The 24,187-nt window shown below is 37.6% G+C and overlaps 1 protein-coding gene across 2 annotated transcripts; it reads right to left on the bottom strand.

Annotated features, from left to right (window-relative positions):
* Positions 1-17,380: 17,380 nt before the first annotated feature.
* LOC135157544 (uncharacterized) lies at positions 17,381-23,944 on the bottom strand. 2 transcript variants are annotated; one of them, XM_064113476.1, is made up of 3 exons: positions 23,660-23,944; positions 22,899-23,105; positions 17,381-22,481 (listed from the first exon to the last, which is right to left on the bottom strand). In XM_064113476.1, exon 3 carries the CDS (start codon positions 22,044-22,046, stop codon positions 20,061-20,063), a length of 1,986 nt encoding a protein of 661 aa, XP_063969546.1. In that variant the 5' UTR covers positions 22,047-22,481; positions 22,899-23,105; positions 23,660-23,944; the 3' UTR covers positions 17,381-20,060. The 2 variants fall into 2 exon arrangements, 1 of the variants encoding a protein (XP_063969546.1); XR_010296526.1 differs by lacking the exons at positions 22,899-23,105; positions 23,660-23,944 and having other exon boundaries at positions 17,381-18,246; positions 18,801-22,845.
* Between the last annotated feature and the right edge of the window lie 243 nt (positions 23,945-24,187).

Genomic DNA, 24,187 nt, shown 5'->3' with positions numbered 1-24,187 from the left:
TTATAATGAATGTCTTCCTACAGTTAACAGTGGAAAAAAGATTCTAGAAACCATGGATTTCTTCTGGCATCATGAAATTTTAGACAAATAAAACATCCTCAGTGTAAAAATTTTCATAGATATACTTTGGACCAACCAATATATATGAAATACTAAAGATCTGCTCTTCCTGTGGCTCTGATGATATTATCCCATCTATTGTGAAAAAATGTAATTATCAACGTGTCCTTCAACTGTGTCATATTATGTCTTTTGAATATGGTGAAGTTAAAAATAGCTAAAATTGTTCAATTTTCCAAAAGGGTGACTGTAAAGATATTGTTAATTATAGACCAATTTCTGTTTTACCCATCTTCTTGAAGATACTAGAAAAAAATGTTTTTAATGAACGTTTGTACAGTTTTTTTAATTATAACAATGTATCAATTTCACGACAATTTGGTTTTCGTAAAAAAATATTCAACGTGCATGTCAACATTTCGCATGTATGATCGTAAAATAGATAAGAGTAATCTCATCTCTCGAAAGTGTATGCAAATGATAGTCTTCAGACATCAAACATGCAATGTGATCGCGAAGCGCGAGCGAAAATTTTCTACAGTGATATGAAAGATTCTCCCCCCCCCCCAAGTCTAATTCCCCTAACCTTATTTTATTCACTCGTCTTCCTCCTCTTTTTGTTTTCCTCTTCTTTTTTTCTCCTCTCTTTCCCCCCGGCTTTCCTTTTGTTTTCTTTCCTCCTTTTTGTTTTTTTGTTTTTGCTCCGCCGATAGAGGGGGGGGGGGGGCGGGCCCCCTTGATCCCCCTATGTCACTCCTTTCGCGCCCCTCTCCCTGATGATCAAAAATGTAAATAATGCTATGACGTTCACATTGTCAGCCTCTGATAACATGTGTTATGAGCATAGAGCTATTACAGTAATAGCTCCATATGGCATGAGCATCTCCTTCCAGAATCCCCCTTTTCTCCATACATGCTTGGTCATGACTGATTCTTATGTGTCGCAGCCTCGACAGTAATGCCAAAGGTCACACATTGTACAGCTGCTTTTTTCGCCTTTGGTCAAGTCCTCGCGCGCTGCTTGTCTGCCGATCCAGGGTTTGATGAAACGAGCGCCGCAAAGCATTTTAATAGGGATATACAGCGCCGAGTGCCTTGGCTGAAGGCTACGGTTTTATGCTTTGATACACTTTGATGCACTGCGAAGCGACACGCATAAAATTATTTTCTGAACAATACTTATATATTATTATCGACGCACTGACTTTTCTCAACACAACAATGCATTCATGCAATAACCCATAGGCATATCCATACATAAACTGTATGGCACGGGATCTGTCCTTCGTAAATCTGAACCGAGCTCGTATAAGACAATGCAGCTCGCGTGCATTGTCACTACGAAGAAATAAGGACTCTCTGTCTCGCGTCGAATAGGCTATCGTCATCTCTCCCCCCTCTACGAGCATGCATCGTCGTTTTGACGGATGACACCATGGATGTCTTTCGGAGATGCCGTGCCTATCTCTCAGAGCGATGGGGATGGGTGGTAACCTTTGCTGGCTTTTGCATTCATTTCGTTTGCTTTGGGATATACTACAGCTTCAACATCACCTTTCTAGCTCTCCAAGAAGAATTTCAGACCACGTCTACAGCTACATGTGAGTGTGAAATAGTGCAGTGTCCCGCAACTTTTTATTTTTTTATTTTTTTAAATATTACTTTTTTTCTGATGCCTCCATTGCCAAGCCGGACCGGTATCATTAACAGTTGCGCTAGCCTAGACTCCTAGAGCGTTTCTATTTTTGGTGGCGCAAATAAAGGGAGAGAGGAAGGGAGAGAGAGAGACGTACAAAGAGGAGGAAGGAGGATATAACCTGGGGATAGAAAAGGGAGAGAGAAAGGAAGGAGAATTCGCATTGCTTGATACCTAGCTCGCGCTTCGACCTTCGACCGATATTGCATATCATGATCATAACCCGGGGATCATAAATACGATTTTACATAATAATCAAAAGCGTTCGATGCGCCGTGCATTATACACCCGGGATTGTACAGCTTTATATATAGTATCTTCTTTCACAGTGGCGTAACTACGGGGGGGGGCATGGGGGGGGCACGTGCCCCCCCCCCCCAATCGGCTGGCCAAAAAAAAAAAAAAAAAAAAAAAAAAAACGGGGGAAAAGGAGAAAAGGAAGGAGAAAGAAAGAGAAACGTAGTGGGGTAGAAGAAATAATTGTATTATATTATATTATATTATATTATATTATATTATATTATATTATATTGTATTATATTATATTATATTATATTATATTATATTATATTATATTATATTATATTATATTATATTATATTATATTATATTATATTATATTATATTATATTATATTATATTATATTATGTTATGTTTTATTACATTATATTATATTATATCACATCATATTACATAAATATTTTTTTCATAAATTTATTAAACATAATTGGCTTAGGGCGTACGGAGGGCTAATGTGTTCATCATTTCTGGTGCTTGCATTGTCTTAGTAATGAGATATATAAATTTATATACATAATCCTGTTGTACTAAAACATCCCGTTTTCAAGTCAATATATATACACCATAATATAATTTCTTGCACTTCGAGTATTTATTGTTTTATGTAGTAACATATGCTTTTTTTAATGATTATTTCATGATTGCCCCCTTTTAAAGTCTGAATATAAAAAATTTCCTGTCCGTGTTTGCGTTCGCATTACTGGACTGGCGAGATGTCTGCTCTTCATATAAAAAAAAAATTTCAGCTCGCGCTTCACGCTCGCATAATTTGGTTAGTGAAATATGTATGGTCTTCGTGAATTGCTACAAACAAGCCTTAGAATGCCCCTCTTCAGGTCTGAATTTCAAAAATTTTCAGCTCGCGCTTCGCGCTCGCAATATTTGAGTAGTCAGATATGTATCATGTACATGATTACAATGACTACAAAAGGTGTTTCATGGGTTATGTGTAAATCTAACAAAATCAGCAAGCGCTTGCATGGCGCTCGCATTAGATGACTATGGTTTGATATGTATGCTCTTTATGAATTCCCTAAAACAGTCCTTAAAATGTCCCTTTTTCGGGTTAATATATACAAAAAAATTCAGCTCGCGCTTCGCGCTCGCATTGTTTGTTTTGTGAGAGAGGTACGTATCATGATTACAAAACTTTGCTTATATCCTTTCTTAGGTCTGAATATCAAAAATTTTCATTATTTGATAAGTGAGATACATATCCGTTTAATGGCACCGTCCTTAAAATGTCTTTATTAGGTCAGTATACCTGGCAAATGAGCGCGCTTTGCGCGCTCACTAAGTGACTCAACATTTTTGCTGGTGCCCCCCCAATGCCATGACCCACGGTACGCCACTGTTCTTTCATCTGGTAAGGAACGATATAATATTATAATGATGTATATTGATTGAACGATATATATTCACACAGAGCCGAGTTAGGTGTATACCATGGACCTACTACGGCGAGCTTCCGCGAGTTCAAACTCGCGGAATTAAATCGGGGGGGGGGGGGGGTGGTACATTTTCAGGATTTTTTTTTAAATATTTAACAGAGCACAGTACAAGTCACGAAGAGTTTCTCGAGTTTGGCAGATTTTACTGAGAGTAATTCAGCCCTTGATAGGTGGGAGTTTTCGTGCATTCTACGTTTTCCAAGATTGATGACCAGATGGACCTTCTAGTCCTGGCTATATAAAAGGCATGACCTTTTTTTTTCATTAGCAATATTTTTTTAATGTTTTTTTTTGTCATTTCGAGGGTGCTGACTGATTACGAAACAAAACGATGCCATTCGTGCAACGTACCTAGCCGCATTTTCCTCAAATTGGCAAAATCCAATATGGTCGCCAATATGCCAATTACCTATGAAAATCATAAGATTGGCTAGAAAATCCATGTAATTGTGAGAATTACAAAGAAAATTACAAAGATAAAGAAAATTACAAAGAAAAATTACAAAGAAATTTAAAAGAAAATCAACAATTAAAAAGAAATTAAAAAGAAATTAAAAATTAAAAATTAAAAAGAAAAATTACAAAGAAAATTACAAAGAAAATTACAAAGAAAAAGAAAATCCATGTAATTGCACATTGGCTAGAAAATCCATGTAATTATTGTGTGGAAGGAATGAAATACTCTCTGAAAAAATGATTTTTGACCCAAAAAAAAATTATTTCTTGATATTCAAAATGGCTGCCATAGGCCCCTGTATACTCTGTACAATATGAATGGCGAAAATCAATTTTCACAAAAATTAGCACTATTACTGCAAGTAATTGTGATATATGAACGGGATAAATGCTGTATTTTGATATCCAAAATAGCCGCCATTGCATGGCCCTAACAGTATTGGAAATGGGGACCAAACCAGTTTTAAATTACAAGAGTGTGCAGTAAAATTGATGTTGTTGTGATAAACGTTGTTAACGAAATATATTATTTAATATGCCATGCATTGTGATAAATGTTGTATTCTGATATTAAAAATGACCACCAAAGGCCCTAACTGTATTGTGTATAATGTGAAAGAGGACCAAATAAATTACAAAATTGAGCACTAAAATGCATGTATTTGTGATAAATAAATGGGATACTGTCTAGATAAAAAACATAATTTAACGAAAAATATCATTCAGGATTCATGTTTTTGTCAAAAGACTTCTTTTTTTACGTTCAAAATGGCCGCCATAGACATTGGGCCGTATGCATAAAAACAAGCAATTGCTTGTGCTAGCCTTTTGCTTGAATCGGTATGCACACAAACAAGCAATTGCTTATAAGCAAAAGCTTTTGCTTACAAGCACAAACAATTGCTTACTACTCGTAAGCAAATGCTTACCGAACAAGCAATTGCTTAAAACCGTATGCATAAAACAAACCTTTTACTTGTCTTGATAAGCAATTGCTTGCGTTTTTTCAAGCACCTCCGGACCAGCTTGAGCTCTTGCTTACTCATGGCATTCTCGTTTAAGGATTACATTTTCATACCGTTTCAAGCTCCATATTCCAGAGGTTATGTTGTGATTTCATATCTAATCAAATTCCTGTCATTTTAGACTTTTTACAGCAATTTTTGTCCATCGATCTACACAGAAACCCCCCCCCCTGATGCTCTGCGCTGTTTTCCCCCTATTTGCGTAATAAAAAATACTTCTGCCAGGTCGGGAACGAAGCGTCGTTGTCCTACTGTGCGATGTTCGCACAACCGTAACGATCCTTTGTCCAACACATAAGCAATTGCTTAGGCAGTGCAAGCAAAAGGTTTCAGCACAAGCAAAAGCTTGTGCATACGAATTTAAGCAATTGCTTTAACTTGCCCTTTTGCTTGACCAGCTCTTGCTTTTGCTTAAAGCATTTGCTTATAAGCAATTGCTTGTCTTTATGCATACGGCCCAATTTACAATGCAAACTGGGAAACCAATTTTCATAGGAGTGAGCACCATAGATGCACGTAATTGTGATCTATGAGTAAAATATTGTCTGAAAACATAATTTCTAACAAGATATATCAGTTCTTCTGCCAGGTTGGTGATAAATACTGTATTTTGAAGGTCAAAATGGCCGCTACAGGTCCTAACGGTATTGAATGGGGACAAGTAATCGTAATAGAATTTGGCTTTGCTTGAGTAAATGGTGTCGTATCAGTGAAATATTGTCTGAAAACATAATTTCTAATGACATGAATGAAATATATCATATAGGTGATAGATGCTATATTTCAAAATTCAAAACGGCCGCCCTATGCCCTTTTGTGAAAATTATCTGCCCCCATTCAAATTGTATATGATAAGGGCCTATTATGTTGTCGTTGGGATCTATTGCTGTCAGCACTTCTGCTTTCAACCAGTCTGAAATGAAGACAATGCAATGCAGGATATACCGTTCATACATTTATTGAAGATTATAAATAAGTTGATGATGATGAATAAGTGAGTAAGTCTACTGGTGACTATATACTGATAAAAATTAACACTGCAAACTGATGTCATGTAACTTCACTGGAGCTCTAACTCGATCTCTAATAATCTATCTGCATGCTGGAACCAATCTCTGAAACCATTCTCTTTTATGATTTGGGTTGGCGGCCATTTTCACTTTCAAAATGCAGCATTCATCACCTTAATGACACAAGATATGATGAATTATATTCTGTTATAGAAACCTTGGTTTGAGACAATATTTCACTCTTTCTTCTTACTTTTATGCAATATTTATAGTCAAGCAACAAAGTCAAATTCTGTCACAATTATCTGTCCCAATTACAATGTACATAATATTTTTAGGGCCTATAAGGCATCCATTTTGAAATTCAAAGTACAGCATTTATTATCTTCATGACAATATGCGATGTATTTAGTTATAAATCATGCATGTTTAATACAATATTTTACTTATACATCACAGTAACATGCATTTTATGGTTCTCATTCTTGTGAAAATTAGTTTTCCTACAGCATGTTACATAATTCAGTTAGGGCTTGTAGCAGCTATTTTGAATGTCAAAATACATTATTTATCACATACATGACAGACGAAATGCTATATTTCATTTTAAAAAATCATGTTTTCAAACAACACTTTATTAATAGAACATAATTATATGGATTTCATAGTCAAGCAAATCCATTTTTAAAAACAAAATTATCAGTTCCCATTTACATCGTAGATAATACGGTTAGGGCTAATGGTGGCCATTTTGAATTTCACGATTCAGCATTTATCTCATGCATGATAAAATAAATGATATGTTTCGCTAGAAAACATGTTTTCAGAAAATATTTTAGTCGTAGATCACAATTCACGTATTTTATGGTTCTTACTCTTGTGAAAATTAGTTTCTCCTTTCGCATTGTACATAATACAGACAGAGCCTGTGGCGGCCAATTTGAATTTTAAAATACAACTTTTATCACGTACATGGCATATTAAACAATTTATTTTGTTAACAATTATGATTTTAGTCAGTATTCCACTCGTTTAACTTAATAATATGCATTTCAGTGATAACTCTTGTGATTTTTAGTTGTTGTCCCATTAGCACTACATAATACTGTTAGGGCGTTTGGCGGCCATTTTTAATATCAAAATACATCATACGAGGTGATAGAAACCAGAATTATCCACACTCTTCATAACTCGCTATCCTCGTGCAAAACTCGTGGTTAGCTCCCAAGTGACTCGGCAAGCTCGTGCAGAACTAGCAGCTGGTCGTATTAGAATCGCGGGAAGTAGCGAGTGTACTTCGAGTTGTTTCGAGTTTGATCGAGACTTTCAAGAGTTCCCGACAGCATGACAGAATTTTAAAATTTTCAAAAATTGCACGAGCTTACTACGACATCACTCGAGTTGCGTCGAGCTGCCGATAGTTGTTAAGAGCTGTGCCGAGTTGCTGCGAGTAACGGAGAGTTACCACGTATTGAATGAAGAGTTACCGCGAGTAGCCCCAAAAATTAACTCGCACAAACCCGTACATCCAGCTCGGCTCTGTGTGAACAATTCAGTCACCGGGCTGACGACATTTGAATTTCAAGAAGGAAGTCACATAACTTGTCTAGAAACTTTCATAGATCTGCTCTCTACTTGGATACCTCACTCGGAGAAAATAACAAGTTCTGCTATTTTCAAAGAATGCTTGCATGATACCCGGGGGGGGGGGGTAAAATATATTGCTGTACACCTGCGTGACCAAAAAAAAAAAGCGTTTAAAGGGGCGGTTTTTTTTATAAAGTTTTGGACGAGGGCCGCGCGTGCACGGGTATCAAAAACACCTATTTTCAAGAAAAGGGGTGGTTTTGAAAGACTGGTCAATGGTCAATCGCGGGGTCAAACCTATTTAGGGTAATTTTTTTCCAAAGCTTTTTTTTTAAGACTAGCCAAACGTGTTTAGGGTATGTTTTTTCCCCAAGCTTTTTCCCCGGGGTCATATTCTGGCGACAACTTGTTATGGGGCCAAAATGTGTAAATAAAGCCCGCGAAAAATTTGTTTAGGGGGTTATTTTGCACACAGTGAAAAAAAATCGTTTAGGGGGGTGTTTGGAAATAATTCGGTCACGCATGTGTACAGCAATACATTTGACTGCCCTCCCCCCCGGGGCATGATACTTGCATTCCTTGCATTTCTAGTCTTAACAAATGCGTTTTCACGGTAAGGGTCGACATGACATGAACGGGGCTTCGTTTTGAAAGTCTCTATAAAAAAAAGAGTTCAACGTATAGTATTATCAAACGCTTGCCATTTCAATGAACTTGATAACAATGTTTTGTTGTCTCGTGAGGACGTTTCTGTAATACAAAATGATTTTTTTCCAAAGAACAGTTCCCCCAGCATAAAACGAACCATGCAGGAACAATCACCTATACAGGCTGTGATCCCTATAAGTTAACCATTAGATCTAGTCGGCCGCAGGCATTAGACAGGTCAAAATTTGAGATAAGTTATTGTCCTAGCCTAATGCATCACTGGACTGAAATTTACTCCAAGAAGCAAGCATGGTATTCATAACATGGTACAATTCATGGTCAAGTGTCTGCAGACATATACAAAAGTTGACATGACTTCTCAGTATAACTTTCAATGAAAATTTTCTTTTAATTGTAATTAAAATTGATTTTTAATTTACCGGTATTGAATTCACTAATTATCATTCATTTATTTTCTTCTAGGAAGATGTCCCTTTTTCTAATCTGAATATCAAAATTTTTCAGCTCGCGCTTCAAGCTCGCATCATTTGGTTAGTGAACTACGTATGGTCTTCGTGAATTCCTACAAACAAGCCTTAAAATGCCCCTCTTCAGGTCTGAATTTCCTAAATTTTCAGCTCGCGCTTCGCGCTCGCAAGATTTGATTAGTGAGATGGGTATATGTTAATCATGATAACAACTGCTTTATGTGCATGTTTAGATGTAATTCTAACAAAATCAGCAAGCGCTTACTTATTGTCACTCGCATTAGATGACTGTGGTGAGATGTGTATACTATCAATGAATTCCTAAAATATAGCCCTTAAAATCTTCCTGTTTGGGGGTCAATATTTACAAAAATTTCAACTCGCGCTTCGCGCTCGCATTATTTAGCGAGACAGGTACGCATCATAATTACAAAAGATTGATTATAATGTCCCCTTTTAGGTCTGAGTATCAACAATTTTAAGCTCGCGCTCGCATTATTTGACCAGTGGGAGACATATCCGTTTAATGGCACTGTCCTTAAAATGTCTCTATTAGGTCAGTATACTAGGCAACTGGGCGCGCTTCGCGCGCTTACTAAGTGACTCAAAATTTTTGCTGGTGCCCCCCATTGCCGTGACCCACGGTACGCCACTGCATCGATTGATAATTTGATGTCTCATTGAGAAGTTAGAATATAGTGAATCTCCAGAAAAAACTAAACCGTAATTCGGTGAAAGTTTTTGCTGCCATAATAATAATTTTTCTTCATGTAATGTATAAATCGAAATATATGATTTCTTTCTGTCATTTAAAGACCATATCAATTGTCATAAAACATGCATGACTGAGTTAGAACAATGGAAATGGTGTTACCAAATTTTCGTTTGCACGTGAATTTTACAATTTTTCTGGCTTTTACTGCTATCTATTCAATCAAAGTTCATAACTGAAACATCAATTTCTTCTTTTTTCATAATTATGAGACCCTCTTCGTAAAATATGAATGACGCACGGTCGAGAAAAAGTTGCATGAAACATACTTGATTCCCTACCTATTCGATGAATCGTTGGAAAAGAAACATTTCACGGCAAAAAATGTTCAGTTATGCCAAATTGAATATTTGTTTCCTTTGAATTATGGCTTAAAGCTCATGACCAGTTGACCACCATAGTCATGAATGTATTTCGACCTTAGTGATGTCTGTATGTTATACATTGAACCCTAGGCTATGAGGATAATTGACTGACGGCTATTTTGTTATTTGGGGCTAGATCTATTTATTTAGTTCATATGGGGAGCTAAAAAATCGGCCTTAGAGCTGAATTCCAGTGTATTTCCTACCCTGCTTTGGGACCTTCTCATACAATAGTTGACATAGACTCTATGATATTTGACATTTACCAGAAAGAAAGACTGGCAAATTTTGTGCGCACGTCAACATTTCGTGTGTCACTCTGTGGATTTTGCTTGCCAACCGAATATCAACCCCCCCCCCCAAAAAAAGAGCCGTTATTTGCCCACAAGGTCAAAACATTTCTATTGATGTATAATTACCATTACCATTACATACATAATAAAAACATGCATAAAAACATTTTGGACTTACTGATTTCACAGATTAAAGTAAGCTATTTCTATAACGGCTTTTGGGGTCATTTTCCAAACGATATTGGATTCGACGTTTTCTTTGTACACTGCAAAATCATCACTACTACATGTCTATGTATTATGAAATATGTATATACCATGTTTATTTAATGTTTGTCGGAAAAATGTAAATGTTTATACAATGTAATTATGTTTTTTTGAAAATAAAGAACCCTGTGGAAGGGGGAAAAAATGGAAAAAAAAAAAATCAGTTTTCAGTCAGCTAGTCGGGTAATTCCATGGATAGAACAGGGGCAGGGGAAGCGGTGGTTTGGGGGCTTCAGGCCCTCCCCACTTTTGTCAAAACCGTGTGCAAAAACGTAAAAATTACCATAATTTTATGAATGTGATTTTTTGCATGGTCAGCAGCCCCCCCCCCTCCACTTTGAAAACCGTTCCGCGGCCCCTGTAGAAACGGATGAACCGGCAGAAAGTTAACTTCATTAATTTTGTACTTTGCATGTGAACCAGTTAATGAGGGAACTCTCAATTGGTCTAGGTAAAATACTGTTAAATGAGAAGTCCCCAAAGAAAACGGCCAGTCACCGACTGGTGCATATTTCTTTCACAAGCAAACTAAAAATTACTATCCCTACGGGGGGGGGGGGGGGCGTCAAGTAGATCTAAAACACTAAAGAAAAATGCTAAGCACGCCGTATCAACGGCAGGTAATTTTAATTTTAAGTTAGGCCCCCATAACCCCAAATCAACTAAATTAGATCTACTTTAAGTAGGTTTCCAAAAGTTTCAAAACTCCATAAACTCTACATATTATTTCACATACAACTAAATCTACATACAAGCTAAATATCCATTGTATTTCAAGATTATGGTTAATGATTTACATAAACACAATAACGCCAAATAAATTCAAATTACTCAATTCATATATTGATATAAAAATAAATATTTAAATTTAGCGCATGTTTCCAATTCAAAACACTTTATAATTATATACACTACATGATAGAAAACATCTCAATGTTACTTATACCATCAAACTTGTCACATACACGGGTGTATCTGCTAGTTTATATAATACGACGTACATTTTTTATATTATATTTTTTAAATTGAATACATCTAATGTGGGAGATTAGCTTTAATCTTACACACGCTTTGGAATATCTTATTCTAGTTTTTAATTTTGGTAAGATTTCGATGTTGATTCTCCCAACATTTTCTAAGTTCATTGACCCAGGCGGCCACGCCTGCAATGACCCTAAATTACCTTTGACCTTGGTCATGTTACCTTAAACAAACGTAGTCAGGATATTCCGCTATACTTTATTACCCTTGTTTCCAAGTTTCATGAACTATGACATTTCAAAAACTTAACTTTGGTTAAGATTTCAGTGTTGACGCCGTCCCCATCGTCAAAAATAGGCGCCAATTATTGTCTCGCTCTGCTATGTAGACGGGTCAATATACGACCAAAAATAGCCTTACCCGGAACAAATTGCAACAAATGATTTTCAACGGTATTTTGTACTATTTGACCTCAGGAATAACATACTAAAAATCTACCAAAATCCGCATCCGGGAAAGTGGTTATTTTCAAGATGGCGTCCAAGATGGCCGCCATTCACTGAAAATCGATACAACTAACACATTATCCACCTTATAATACTATTTCTGTTCATATTCCATGGTCTGGGGGTACAAAAATTGATTTAGGCTAGAATGCATTATAAGCCCCCCAGTGTACCAGGCAAATCCAAGATGGCGCCCAAAATGGCTGCTGTGGGCTGAAAATCCACAATTCATCTAAATTTGTTTTTTATTCAATGGTTTTAAGGGTGAAATAGTACATTGAAACAAGTTACGAGGACAGCCAGTGGTCTGGTGTGTCCAAAAATCCAAGATGGCTTCCAAAAATGGAGTTTAAAATGGCTGTTGATAATTAAAATGGACATAGTTCATTTCATATCCGCCTGGGACATAATGATTTTGGTGTCTAGACCATGATTTCAATGGTCAAATAAGGCATTGGGACAAGTTACAATGACAGTCAGTGGTCCAGTATGTTCAAAAATCCAAGATGGTTTCCAAAAATGGAGTCGAAAATTGCTGTTGCTACTTAAGAAAACCCGACATAGTTTGCTCAATGTCCAGAAATATGATTTTTGTGTCTATACCATGGTTAAATGGGTCAAATAATACATTGGGACAAGTTACAAGGAAGGTCAGTGGTCTGGTATGTGCAAAAATCCTCGATGGATTCTAAAAATTGATTCTGAAATGGCTGCTAATACTAAAGCGTACAAAGCTCATTTCATTTTGGCCTGGGATATGTGATTTTGATGTCTAAACCACTGGTTTCAAGGGTCAAGTAATATATAAGGATAAGTTACAAGGACAGTCAATGGTCTGGTATGTCCAAAAATCGAAGATGGCGTCCAAAAATTGGTCTTAAAAATATGCTGCTGATACTTAAAGCGGACATAGCTTATTTCATATCGGCATGGGAAATGCGATTTTGGTGTCTAAACCACTGGTTTAAGGGCCAAAATAATACATTAGGACAGGTTTTGAGGCCAGTCAGTGGTCTGGTATGACCAAAAATCCAATATGGCTGCCAAAACTTGATTCTAAAATGGCTGTTGATACTTAAAAGTGGCATAGCTCATTTTAAATCCGCCTGTGAGATATGATTTCTAAACTATGGTTTCAAGGGTCAAATTATATATTAGGACCAGACAATGGCAGTCAGTGGTCTAGTATGTCCAAAATTACAAGATGGCTTCCAAAAATGGAGTAAAAAAATGTCTGATGTTACTTATAAAAGGACATAGTTTGTTTAATATCTGTCTGGGGAATATGAATTTGGTGTTAAAAGCATGGTTTTAAAGGGTCAAGTAATACACAAGGGTAAGTTACAAGACGAGTCAATTGTCTGTATGTTAAAAAATCCAAGATTACTTCAAAGAAATGGGATGTAAATTGACTATGGCTACTTAAAAGTATGCATAGTTTATTATAAATACACCTTGGAGGTATGATTTTGCTGTCTACACTAGAGTTTAAAGGGTTAAGTAATACATTGGGTTAAGTTGAAAGGACATTCATGTGACAGGTATGTCCAAAAATCGAAGATGGCTTTAAAAATGGAGGTCTTAAATGACTGTTGTTACTTAAAAGTGGATATAGAACATTACAAATACACCTTGGGGATATCATTTTTGTTCTACACTAGGGTTTCAAGGGTCAAAGAATACTTTGGGACTGGTTACCATGATATGCAGTTATCCATTTTGCCTTGAAATCCAAGTTGGCTTTAAAAAATGGGTTCTATAGTGACTGCTGTTACTTAAAAATGGACATATTAGTTCATACAATATCCACTTGTGAGAAATAATATTGGTGCCTACACTTAAATATGGGGATATGTTATCATATTGTTGCATGAGTTGGTAACAGCACCCATTCTGATGAAATTTTAGAATCCATCATGGATTTTTTGACAAAATGGAATAGTAACCATCATTGTTACTTGTTCGAATGTATTATTTGACCTTTCCTACCACAATTTAGACACCAACATTATTTCTTACATATACATGTAGATATTGTAGAACTCTTACCACTATTGAGTGATATGAGTCGTTTCAGATGCTTTTTTTGAAAACACTCTTGGATATTTAGGCAAATTGGACAACTGCATATCAATGCAACCAGTCCAAACGTATTATTTTAACCGTGAAACCATAGTATGGACACCGAAATTATATTTCCTTGGTGGATTTTAAATGAAGTATGTCAATTTTAAAGTAGAAGCGGTGATTTTAAACTTCCGATTTTTGGAAGCCTTTTAGGATTTTTGACATACATGTCAACTGACTGTCATTGTAACTAATTTTCTGACTTTAAAACCATGGATTAGTCATCAAAATCACATGCCCTTGACGGATATTACATGAACTCTGTCCATTTTGTAAATACCAGCGCGGCTAATTTATACTATTTTTTAAAGCCACCGTGGACTTTTGGACATACTTGACCACCCATCGTCCTTGCAACTTATCCCAATGTATTATTTGACCCATTTAACCTTGGTATAGGCACAAAATCATATTCCCGGATAATGAAAAAACTATGTTTGTTTTTTAAAGTAGCAACATCATTTTTTAACTCCATTTTTGGAAGCCATCTTGCATTTTTGAACATATCGGACCACTGACTGTCCTTGTAACTTATCCCAGTGCATTATTTGACCATTTTAAGCATTAACAGCCATTTTAAACTCAATTTTTGGAAGCCATCTTGGATTTTTGGACACACCAGACCACTGACTATCCTTGTAACTTGTCCCGATGTACTACTTCGCCGGTAAAACCATTGAATAGATACCAAATTAAAGCCACTTAAGTAAGTAAGTAAGGATTTTTTAGCCTACGGCAGCCATTTTGGGCGCAATCTTGGATTTTTCTGGTACCCTAGATTGCTAATATTCACTCTAACTTGTTTCAACAAATTCGTTTACCCACTGTACCATGGAATATGAAATCAAATAGGATTCTAGGGTGGATAATGAGTGACTTATATCCATTTTGGCGGCTATCTTGGACGCCATCTTGAAAATAACCACTTTCCCATGTGCGGATTTTTGTAGATTTTTAGTATGTCTTTCCTAAGGTCAAATACTGCCAGAAACAGTTGAAAAATCATTTGTTGTAATTTGTTCCGGGTCAAACCATATATTGACCCGTCTACTATCTGATCACAGCTGGAAGTTAGAAGATGGACGGCCTTGACTCTTCTGTGTGATAGGCCACTGTTCTTTCGTTAGCCAATGTGACCGCGGTATATGAGATTCTTTCTGATGAAAGGACCATGATGAATTGACTGCACAAAGGATTGTTCACTGCAGTGCACAAAGCCATTCAGAGAGGCACTATACAGTAAAATATATAGACCTCATTGCATTCAACTTGTAATCCCCACATAGAACTACAACCTGACAGACATGTATAATAGCTAATGGATGAGTATAATTATGGCCACCAGATACTGCAGATACATGCAATCATATCCCCCAAAATGATACATCAGAATACAACATAACTATAACACTTCAAGAACTTCAACTTGTCTAGTAGTATCCAGGTTATAAGAACGTGGTACATTAGAAATACTTATTTCTAGAAGCAATTATTTGGAGAGCAAGCATGGATGCTAACGCACCCATCCAATGCTAATACAGTCGGAGAGAGACGGCAAATGATATGGTCAATATCAGTCTATAAAACAGCTCTATCTTGTCAAGGAAGGGGGGGGGGGGGTAAAAGAAAAAGGTCTAAAAATAATTCGAGGGGAGTGGGGATGGGGGCACTCTGACAATGCAGTGAACGAACATATTTCGTTGGTTCGTTTACGTCCGACTAATTATTTCTAGTGGGATGACTTGGTATTTGTCGGACCCCGCGGAAGACAAGCATGACTGTTCTAGTCTAGTCAAGCTGAATGTGGGCAATCCACCTTATCAATAAATACTTCTACTACTACTACTACTACTACTACTACTACTACTACTACTACTACTACTACTACTACTACTACTACTACTACTACTACCACCACTACTACTACTACTTCTACTACTACTACTACTACTACTACTACTACTACTACTACTACTACTACTACTTCTACTACTACTACTACTACTACTACTACTACTACTACTACTACCACTACTACTACTACCACTACTACTACTACTACTACTTCTACTACTACTACTACTACTACTACTACTACTACTACTACTACTACTACTACTACTACTACTACTACTAATCGTCATAGTTATTGTTCAATCTTAACTATCTTTTGGCATGTTTGGTAAGGCGAATATTCGTTAATTCCTTAATTTGTTCAATTGTTTTGACCATTTCCTATCAAGAATACATGTGTTTTTGTTTATAGCATCGCATTGAACATCATTTCATACCACAATGCCCAATATTGCGTGTAGGCAGAAATCTGAATTTACACTTCCACCATCGTCTCTTTTTGATATTGTTCGGCGTAAATTTTAAACTTGCAACTTCTATTTGTTCTGTATTGAATTCTTTACCCTAAATTCAACAAAGGGTTTAATGCGTACAGTTTGTTTTCATTTGTGTGATGTAGGATAAACACATAAAAAAGAACCATGCAAATAAAATGCATTGCTCCAGCCTCCAGTCTTGAACTTGCCCCATATTATAGATGGTTTTGCTACGGTGCTTTATAGACAGATTGTAATGAAATTGGTATAAGCGGTATATTAGTTGCAGCTAAGCAAAAGCATACTATAAATATAAATTTAACATTTCATTGACTCTTCAACTGGCTAATTACCTAGTCAAAGATAATGCACAATATAATTGGAGCTTGGCAATCGGATGAAATAAAACTGAATGAGTAAAAAAAAAAGTTGCGACCACTGCGATCGATATCATAAATAAAACACTATACATGCGACTCTAGAGTTTCATCGTGTGAACCCTCCATACTTTTGTATGGAATTATGACCACTCTGTACGTATACTGCTGTTTCTGACGACATAATATTGTATCTAGTAAATTGACATTTTTGTGTACTTTCCCCAATGAATAGAGCATGCCTATTTATCATGTTTATTATATCTACAGTAAATCCACAGTAAATTGAGAACCTCGATCCTCTTTTCTATCCAAACGACTGTGGAAAATATTCTATACCGATGCCTTTCTACTTACCGACTCGTTTCTGTTTGGCAGAATGATAATATATTGATGACCATGATTATATAACTACTACCTACTTATACTACCACTACTACTACTACTACTACTACTACTACTACTACTACTACTACTACTACTGCTACTTCAACTACTACTACTACTACAACTACAACTACTACTACTAATAATGATAATGTGTGTGTGTATTTGAGTTTTGTCAGATATGATTATTTACGTCTGGGATCGACCTTTAACGTCACCATCCGAAAGACGTTATTATAATAATGTCGTGGGTGGGGGTTGGACCTTGCTAAGGGACCGGACAGTTCAATAAAGAAACCGGGACACCAGATCTAGGGCAGTTTCATTTAATCGGCGTCATAGGAAACATAAAAAAACCCTGTAAAGATACATAAACAAAAACCGCAATAAATTACATGTATTATATTACAGATTCAAATAATCAATGACAAAGTTCACATGTAAACAGTTCCCATCTCATCACTTGATAGTTCTGTAATGCTTACAAAAATGAAACAGACTTCTTGTCATTAAAGTTTAACGCCTCGCTGCAAACAATCTTGAATTTTACCAAGTTAAATTCAGTCGAAACTATTTCCCTTGTAAGAATTCAAAATAATTATGTTTTTACAACAACTTATTTTCTTGCCTACTATAAATTCAGCATAAGCCTATAAAATCCCTCTTTGTTTTAGTACAAAGCACCTCGAGCAATATCTAGTATAATACCAATACCAGCTTATTCACTCAACTCTTGCATCTGTTCAATCTATTTCGTATAAGATTAACTAAACTGTCAAAACAAATCCTCTGTAACACCGTTTGACAATATTATAAGACATTATAAAATCATTGATGCAATCATCCTAATATCAGACATTAATACATGATACACATCTGATGATATAAGAAACAAAACTCTAAGATGCCTACCCAAGGTCAGAAAAAGGTCAATCAACTGCTTCAAACTACAGGCTGCCACTACCAGTACAACAGACTGCAACCCACAGACTGCAACCCCTGGACTGCAAACTCCACAGCCACTGCAAGCCCCACAGTAGCTCACTACCAGCCACTGCCACCCACTGCTACAGGTAGACCCACTGCCTATTGGACCAGCTGAAGTCCCAATTCTCCCAGCTATAAATAAGAAGTTAATTTATTAATCACCAACAATTCTACACTCGAAATACTCTCAGAAGTATATGAATTATCATATTATTTCCGGAATAATCATCTTATAATTTGCTTTCAGTGTAATGTTACAGTGTAATCACTTCATGATCTTATACATACATTTTATATCTTCGATTCATGGGCGCGGCCATCTTGAGAAGTCGGATAAAATGGCGCCCTCTACGTTCGTAAATGCTGAACCAAAAACAATTAAATCACTCCTATAACAAGCAAGTATCTGAGCCTGTTATCTTTTAACATATTAAATCATTAACATCAAATACTGAAAACCCGATAAATCTCTATTTGGAGATAACCACAGAGCATTTGCATCATTTCCCACAATTTGTTACAGAAATCGAAATTCTTATCCTTCAGACGCATCAAAGTCAAGACATGGAAAGTACTCAAAATAATCTCTTAAATCCAGTTAAAATAGTTACAAATACTCTTAGAATTATTCTCAGCATTAAAGTGACTTCTTATAGACTTAAAATGCTATATAAAAGTTTACATACCGAAGAAATCTCCAACACACGTTTAAAACTTCTCGTGCTCTGCCTACAAACACGTCCGTGCACGTAGATCTTCAAATGCCTTCTCCTAATCAAACCACACCCAAAGGGCTATCACACGTGAAACGGTACGAGTACGACCTAATTAAAGATGCATATATCAATGCGCTTCAAAAAAAAGTAAATTCGGCCTAGTACGATTACGTAACCTAGCGTAAATATTCGAAACACCTGGTTCAGATACGCAGATCTCACCGCACAAATTAAATCCTTATAAATTTCGCCTTCACAAAATTCCATTTCCCGACATCTTCCCCGCTTGTTACGTTGTCGTCCCCGACAAACTACATCTATAATGATTAACCCCAAAAATATACTTGAATCGATACACAAATCCATTGATTTTATCAATTTCAAAACAATTATAGCAGAATATCTATGAAATTTGATTTCACACCTTTTATAATATATTTCAGAAACTGAACACTATATCCATTCTCTGTCAATATATAATATGACCCACAAAGAATTTCATATTTCATATCTCAAAATAATTCAATCTTATACTCCTATCCTATATATACATATATATGTCACAAACCGGTCTCTATCAATATATGACAAAAAAAACAAATGTCACATTTCCAAAATATCAATCGTATACTACTGGAAAAGGAACCATGAGTAGTTGCACCATCATCTTTGTAATGAAAAGATATTTGAATATACTGACAAACCACTTTTTCTCTAGAACAGGAAACAAAGTAATGCCAAATTCGAAAATTCAATACTTTTCCCACTGTTGCTATTAACCTCCTTTTCTTTTAGAAAAATGAACCCCAAAACATTAATCATGTATTAAATCAAGTGCAAAGTATCTCCTTCCCCGCTTGTGTCATAAATAATCTGTACATTTACATTAACAAGTGGGAAGGCCTGTGATGGAGGACGTGGGTAATCGAAAAGGATTTCGATTTACACCCTTATTACTTCGCGCCGAACGTCGGACCGGGGCTCTTACTTCGGGTTCCGGATTCCTCAGACCCTGTCTACTCGATAGATAGAGCCAACCTGGGATATCGCCCTCATCATCACTGTCATCATTGCCGTCGTCATTTCGGTTCTCGATGTCGACATCATCAACGTTATCATCAACGTGACGACTAAGTTCACTCTCTGCTTCAACATTATCCTGAGGGTAAGGGAAAATCTGGTCTATCCCTCTATCTTCCTGACGAGGATCTTCAACTAGGCGACGTCGATTTACCCACTTACATGTAGCTTCTCCTCCAGTAACCGGGCGGATCTGGTAGACATCCTCTTCTTTGTTCTTTGCAACAACGATGTAGGTCTTTCATAGAACTTGTCTACAAGTTTATGTCTGCCTGTGAATGCATCACGATGGAGTAGCACCCTGTCGCCTATTCCCATGGCAGCAACAGATCCTCTCTCTTTCTTCTGTTGTCTCTTTTCCTCCTTCATGGCATCCTCTCTCTGCCTATCAGATACTTTCCGACAAGCCTGGTCTGGATGGAGTCTCCGATAAGGCAGTCTAATTGGCGGGCCATCACTCAGATTTATCTCATGTGGGACAATACTACACTCCCCCAAGTCAAAGGGTCCTGTTGAAAATACATCAGTGTGCTTTGTCAAGAGTTCAGAGACTTTCTGCTTCTCATCAGCTGATAGTCCATCTAATTGCACACCTAGGGGAAGGCAGGGATCACCACTGCGTGGGCTAACTCCATCTCCATCATCCTTACATGGCTCATGCTCGGTGACAACGTTGCACAGAGAAACAAGTATGCTATCTGCTTGTACCACACTCAAGAGGGGGTGCCTTTCAACTAGGCGCTCCTTGTCCCTAATCTGGTCTAGGATATTACATCCTACAAGTATCGAGGTACGATTACTGTTCTCTCTGTCTTGAGTGATCAGGAAGCTACCAAGTAGCATCCGTCCCTCCACCTCAACTGGCACTTCAATATAGCCTTCCGTAACTGCGACTCCTCCGACGCCTACCACATTCAGGGAGAATGGCAATTGTCTCGGGCTTCCCAACTTGTCTTTGAGGTGGCTATGATAAACCGAAGAAGGAATTACCGACGTCTCAGCACCACTATCCAAAACGCAGTCAAGCTCTTCTCCACATATCAGAATCTTCGTCCTTGGGCATGAAGAAATCAACCTGGCGTATAGACCCTCATCACTGCACGAAGTAGCACCCATGCTTGACTCTTGGATTGTACCCATGTTAACCCCTGGATGCTGGCTGTTGTTACGCTCTGACATGACAGCTCGTCGGCCCTCTGGGCAGTCCTTCTTCATGTGTCCAGTCCCCTTGCAGCCGTAACACAAGGTAGGTTCTTGGCACTCTGATCTAGTGTGACCCTTCTTCCCACAATTATAGCAGGTCGTGTCCCTTTTTGCTTTACTGCTACGATCAGTCCTCTGGTTGTTGTCCTTAGTCATGTGACTCACAACTTCAACTAGGCTCGAGACCTGGTGAGCCAACTTTGAAATATCACTTTTCAATAATTCCATCTCTGAAGGGCTAGGAATCTCCCTCTTTTCTGCCACTGCCTCTTTCACCAGCACAGCCTTACTGGCAAACGTTTCTTGTCCTTCGAAAAACTCTAGAACCTCCTCTCTCATTTCTAGAAATGTACTTCCTCTTGAGGCGAGTTTAATTCGTCGTACCTCTCTCTTCATCCAAGGCTCCCTAATGCCGTTCAAGAAGTTCTCTTTGAGCGAACCATCCTTAAGGAGTTCCAGTGCCTTCTTCTCCTCAGAACTGGCCGCTTGCTCCATTCTTGAGTGTAATCGCATTAAGACTCTACTGTATTCGGCGAGTGACTCCCCTTCTTGCTGTACCCTTGAGTGAAGAGCGGCACTCAGCGATTGCACGGACTCCGCCGGACTGAAGAGCGACTTCAGGACAGTGACCAAAGAATCATAGTTGCCTCGCACACTGGAATTCCTACATAGCACCTCTTCTTTGGCCGATCCAGTCAAATGTTCAACCAAAGCCTGGGCCTTGTTCGTGCCTTCTAGCTTGTACCTACGGCAGTAAGTGTCAAACTCCTCGAGCCATTCGGTTAGGGAGGGCTCTCCTGGCCCCTTAGGCAGTCCTCTGAATTTCTGTAGCTTTACTGGTGGAGCTGGCGGAGCCTGCTGCACGGAAAGGCCTGTCAGAACACCGGTCAAGGCCTGCAGCATCTCGGACATCGACGCTTCTTCGCCGGGCATCGTTACAAGGGCTAGATTGGTCTTATTCGGGAGAAAAGGTTAATATACTGTACTTAATATAACTACAAGTACATAGTATACATCAGTGACAACAATTAATTTTTAACCTTTACCACTCAATTTAAAGTTCGTTCTTGACTGGCAAGACTTGGTTGACTTCACTGTGAAGACTTGGTTGACTTCACTGCGAAGACTTGCTGACTTGACCTCTATTACGGCTTCTCGGTTGACTGGTTGACCATGGGGTTTTGTTCCTCGACTCCTGACGGTCATCGGCGAAGACTGCGCAGAACCAGTGATCCCATCCTCGTCGCCAAATCTGTCGTGGGTGGGGGTTGGACCTTGCTAAGGGACCGGACAGTTCAATAAAGAAACCGGGACACCAGATCTAGGGCAGTTTCATTTAATCGGCGTCATAGGAAACATAAAAAAACCCTGTAAAGATACATAAACAAAAACCGCAATAAATTACATGTATTATATTACAGATTCAAATAATCAATGACAAAGTTCACATGTAAACAGTTCCCATCTCATCACTTGATAGTTCTGTAATGCTTACAAAAATGAAACAGACTTCTTGTCATTAAAGTTTAACGCCTCGCTGCAAACAATCTTGAATTTTACCAAGTTAAATTCAGTCGAAACTATTTCCCTTGTAAGAATTCAAAATAATTATGTTTTTACAACAACTTATTTTCTTGCCTACTATAAATTCAGCATAAGCCTATAAAATCCCTCTTTGTTTTAGTACAAAGCACCTCGAACAATATCTAGTATAATACCAATACCAGCTTATTCACTCAACTCTTGCATCTGATGATATAAGAAACAAAACTCTAAGATGCCTACCCAAGGTCAGAAAAAGGTCAATCAACTGCTTCAAACTACAGGCTGCCACTACCAGTACAACAGACTGCAACCCACAGACTGCAACCCCTGGACTGCAAACTCCACAGCCACTGCAAGGCCCACAGTAGCTCACTACCAGCCACTGCCACCCACTGCTACAGGTAGACCCACTGCCTATTGGACCAGCTGAAGTCCCAATTCTCCCAGCTATAAATAAGAAGTTAATTTATTCATCACCAACAATTCTACACTCGAAATACTCTCAGAAGTATATGAATTATCATATTATTTCCGGAATAATCATCTTATAATTTGCTTTCAGTGTAATGTTACAGTGTAATCACTTCATGATCTTATACATACATTTTATATCTTCGATTCATGGGCGCGGCCATCTTGAGAAGTCGGATAAAATGGCGCCCTCCACGTTCGTAAATGCTGAACCAAAAACAATTAAATCACTCCTATAACAAGCAAGTATCTGAGCCTGTTATCTTTTAACATATTAAATCATTAACAACAAATACTGAAAACCCGATAAATCTCTATTTGGAGATAACCACAGAGCATTTGCATCATTTCCCACAATTTGTTACAGAAATCGAAATTCTTATCCTTCAGACGCATCAAAGTCAAGACATGGAAAGTACTCAAAATAATCTCTTAAATCCAGTTAAAATAGTTACAAATACTCTTAGAATTATTCTCAGCATTAAAGTGACTTCTTATAGACTTAAAATGCTATATAAAAGTTTACATACCGAAGAAATCTCCAACACACGTTTAAAACTTCTCGTGCTCTGCCTACAAACACGTCCGTGCACGTAGATCTTCAAATGCCTTCTCCTAATCAAACCACACCCAAAGGGCTATCACACGTGAAACGGTACGAGTACGACCTAATTAAAGATGCATATATCAATGCGCTTCAAAAAAAAGTAAATTCGGCCTAGTACGATTACGTAACCTAGCGTAAATATTCGAAACACCTGGTTCAGATACGCAGATCTCACCGCACAAATTAAATCCTTATAAATTTCGCCTTCACAAAATTCCATTTCCCGACAATAATGATAAACAATAATAGTAATTATAATAAATTTTTGACAATGTATAACGTATATCACATTACGAAATCTATATTGAAACGCTACATGAGAAGTTGAATCAATCTCTACTTTAGCCAAATCACGCGCTCATGCAGTGAAGGCACCACCGTGAAAGGGGGAGGGGGGGGGGGGGGGGGCAAGGGGAGATGTAGCTGGCACCATATTTTTTTTAATTGAAAT

Source organism: Lytechinus pictus, chromosome 18 (genome assembly GCF_037042905.1).
Source record: "Lytechinus pictus isolate F3 Inbred chromosome 18, Lp3.0, whole genome shotgun sequence".
NCBI classification, from domain to species: domain Eukaryota; kingdom Metazoa; phylum Echinodermata; class Echinoidea; order Temnopleuroida; family Toxopneustidae; genus Lytechinus; species Lytechinus pictus.
The sequence above is the reverse complement of the archived record's forward strand: the minus strand, read 5'-3'. Positions and strand labels throughout refer to the sequence as shown.

Bases quoted from the DNA above. Each gene is read 5' to 3' on its own strand.
- LOC135157544 (XM_064113476.1), bottom strand. From the start codon at position 22,046: ATGCCCGGCGAAGAAGCGTCGATGTCCGAGATGCTGCAGGCCTTGACC.